Source organism: Somniosus microcephalus, chromosome 2 (genome assembly GCF_052327205.1).
Source record: "Somniosus microcephalus isolate GS21.2 chromosome 2, FLI_Smic_1.0, whole genome shotgun sequence".
NCBI lineage: Eukaryota > Metazoa > Chordata > Chondrichthyes > Squaliformes > Somniosidae > Somniosus > Somniosus microcephalus.
The window spans coordinates 157217556-157220981 of NC_140988.1; the positions used below are offsets into that span (position 1 = coordinate 157217556).

At 63.0% G+C, this 3426-nt stretch overlaps 1 protein-coding gene across 2 annotated transcripts in view; it reads left to right on the top strand.

Annotated features, from left to right (window-relative positions):
- Positions 1 to 604: 604 nt before the first annotated feature.
- ccni (cyclin I) overlaps positions 605 to 3426 on the top strand; it is a 95847-nt gene continuing 93025 nt past the window's right edge. Inside the window, exon 1 of one of the 2 annotated variants that reach the window (XM_085964571.1) lies at positions 605 to 1015. In XM_085964571.1, the coding sequence (XP_085820697.1) occupies positions 965 to 1015 (51 nt within the window). In that variant the 5' untranslated portion in view covers positions 605 to 964. The remainder of the gene's footprint in view (positions 1016 to 3426) is intronic. The other variant, XM_085964549.1, reaches the window with a different exon arrangement.

Sequence of the window (3426 nt, forward strand, 5' to 3'; positions counted from 1 at the left end):
CTGTTCCAGAGTCTATAGAATTTTGGAAGATAACCAGCAATGCATCTAATGACACCCAGGGTGGATTAACAATCCAAGTGTTCAGGTTCAAATATAAAAGCATTTTAAAAGCAAACTATATACTGATACAGATATAGTTTAAATATTAATTCATGAGACTTTTTTTATTCCTACAAATTTCTCCCCCTCATCCCTCCACCCCTGAAGGGCGAATACTAATGCACAGTTGCATGAGATCAGGGTGCAATAGTAAGGTATATCGATCGTTTCCGCCACTATCCAAGTTGCCTTCGAAGTGGGAGTGAAAGTTGCTCATAATCTGTTGAATTTCCAGCCCCCGGAACACTGTCCACATGATAAAGTGTGATAAAATAAACGATTTTCCAACTCTAAATTTAAAAAGTAAATTAATGCATTAAATCAATATTTATTCGATAGTTTGAGATATTACAAACACAACCGCTATTTATGAATACATTTTCCCTTTGACTGAACTGGTGAGATACCCACAAGATCTGCGAGCTCCAGCTCCGCTCTGAGCCTTGTTTACAAGTACCGAACAGCATCGTGGGAGCGCGGACCGCAGAACCGCCCACACAGCCCGTGTGCATCCGCCTGGATAAAATAGCACCGAGTTAATCCTACTTCTCCCCGCCGGACCCTCGCCTCCGGAGGCTGCAGCCGGCTGTTTAGTGGGGGGGTGGGCTGCTGTGTGGCCGGGAGCGCCTGGCGGGCTGGGCGGCGAGTGGCGGGCCGGGCGGAGCGCGGATGGTGCTGCGGTTGCCGGACGGTGAGGCTCCCTCTGCTGGGTCGCGGCCTCCCGGGAAGCGGCTCCTGAGGTGAGCGAGCCGCAGCCTGCGAGCCCAGCACAAACCAGGCCAGCCCCGGACTACCGGCCGCTCCCAGCACCCTTCCCCACAGACGACAGGCAGGCCCGCCATGGAGCACTGAAGCGAGCGGGTTCATGGACCGGATGACCGAGTGCGACTGTCATCATCGCAGCTTCGCAGGGGAGGTGAGAGAGAGAGAAAGCGACTGTGGGGTGGGGGAGAGAGAGAGAGAGAGAGAGAGACTGGGGTGGGGGGAGAGAGAGAGAGAGAGAGACTGGGGTGGGGGGGAGAGAGAGAGAGAGAGAGACTGGGGTGGGGGGGAGAGAGAGAGAGAGACTGGGGTGGGGGGGAGAGAGAGAGAGACTGGGGTGGGGGGGAGAGAGAGACTGGGGTGGGGGGAGAGAGAGAGAGACTGGGGTGGGGGGAGAGAGAGAGAGACTGGGGTGGGGGGGAGAGAGAGAGACTGGGGTGGGGGGGAGAGAGAGAGAGACTGGGGTGGGGGGAGAGAGAGAGAAACTGGGGTGGGGGGGGAGAGAGAAACTGGGGTGGGGGGGAGAGAGAAACTGGGGTGGGGGGGAGAGAGAAACTGGGGTGGGGGGGGAGAGAGAAACTGGGGTGGGGGGGAGAGAGAAACTGGGGTGGGGGGGAGAGAGAAACTGGGGTGGGGGGGAGAGAGAAACTGGGGTGGGGGGGGAGAGAGAAACTGGGGTGGGGGAGAGAGAGAGAGACTGGGGTGGGGGGGGAGAGAGAGACTGGGGTGGGGGGGGAGAGAGAGACTGGGGTGGGGGAGGGAGAGAGAGACGGGTGGGGGAGGGAGAGAGAGACGGGTGGGGGGGAGAGAGAGATTGGGGTGGGGGGGAGAGAGAGACTGGGGTGGGGGGGGAGAGAGAAACTGGGGTGGGGGGGAGAGAGAAAAGGGGTGGGGGGGGAGAGAGAAACTGGGGTGGGGGGGAGAGAGAAACTGGGGTGGGGGGGAGAGAGAAACTGGGGTGGGGGGGGAGAGAGAAACTGGGGTGGGGGGAGAGAGAGAGAGACTGGGGTGGGGGGAGAGAGAGACTGGGGTGGGGGGGGAGAGAGAGACTGGGGTGGGGGGGGAGAGAGAGACTGGGGTGGGGGGGGAGAGAGAAACTGGGGTGGGGGGAGAGAGAAACTGGGGTGGGGGGGGGAGAGAGAAACTGGGGTGGGGGGGAGAGAGAAACTGGGGTGGGGGGGAGAGAGAAACTGGGTGGGGGGGGAGAGAGAAACTGGGGTGGGGGGAGAGAGAGAGAGACTGGGGTGGGGGGGAGAGAGAGACTGGGGTGGGGGGGGAGAGAGAGACTGGGTGGGGGGGGAGAGAGAGACTGGGGTGGGGGGGAGAGAGAGACTGGGTGGGGGGGGAGAGAGAGACTGGGGTGGGGGGGAGAGAGAGAGACTGGGGTGGGGGGAGAGAGAGACTGGGGTGGGGGGGAGAGAGAGACTGGGGTGGGGGGGAGAGAGAGACTGGGGTGGGGGGGAGAGAGAGACTGGGGTGGGGGGGGAGAGAGAGACTGGGGTGGGGGGGGAGAGAGAGACTGGGTGGGGGGGAGAGAGAGACTGGGGTGGGGAGGGAGAGAGAGACGGTGGGGGAGGGAGAGAGAGACGGGTGGGGGGGAGAGAGAGAGATTGGGGTGGGGGGAGAGAGAGATTGGGGTGGGGGGGAGAGAGAGACTGGGGTGGGGGGGAGAGAGAGACTGGGGTGGGGGGGAGAGACTGGGGTTGGGGGGGGAGAGACTGGGGTGGGGGGGGAGAGACTGGGTGGGGGGGAGAGACTGGTGGGGGGGAGAGAGAGATTGGGGGGGGGAGAGAGAGATTGGGGTGGGGGGGAGAGAGATTGGGGTGGGGGGGAGAGAGAGACTGGGGTGGGGGGGGAGAGAGACTGGGGTGGGGGGGGGAGAGAGAGACTGGGGTGGGGGGGGGAGAGAGAGACTGGGGTGGGGGGGGGGAGAGAGAGACTGGGGTGGGGGAGAGAGAGATTGGGGGGGAAGAGAGAGACTGGGGTGGGGGAGAGAGAGAGCTGGGGTGGGGGAGAGAGAGAGAGAGGCTGGGGTGGGGGGGGAGAGAGAGAGGCTGGGGTGGGGGAGAGAGGGAGAGAGAGAGCTGGGGTGGGGGAGGGAGAGGAGAGAGAGACTGGGGTGGGGGAGGGAGAGGGAGAGAGAGAGACTGGGGTGGGGGTGGGGAGAGGAGAGAGAGAGACTGGGTGGGGGAGGGAGAGGGAGAGAGAGAGACTGGGGTGGGGGAGGGAGAGGGAGAGAGAGACTGGGGTGGGGAGGAGAGGGAGAGAGAGACTGGGTGGGGGGTGGGGAGAGGAGAGAGAGACTGGGGATGGGGTGGGGGGGGGGAGGAGAGAGAGACTGGGGTGGGGGGGGGGAGAGAGAGACTGGGTGGGGGGGGAGAGAGAGAGACTGGGGTGGGGGGGAGGGAGAGAGACTGGGGTGGGGGGGGGAGAGAGAGGACTGGGGTGGGGGGGGAGAGAGAGACTGGGGTGGGGGGGGGAGAGAGAGACTGGGGTGGGGGGGGGGGGGGGAGAGAGAGAGACTTGGGGTGGGGGGAGAGAGAGAGATCTGGGGTGGGGGAGAGA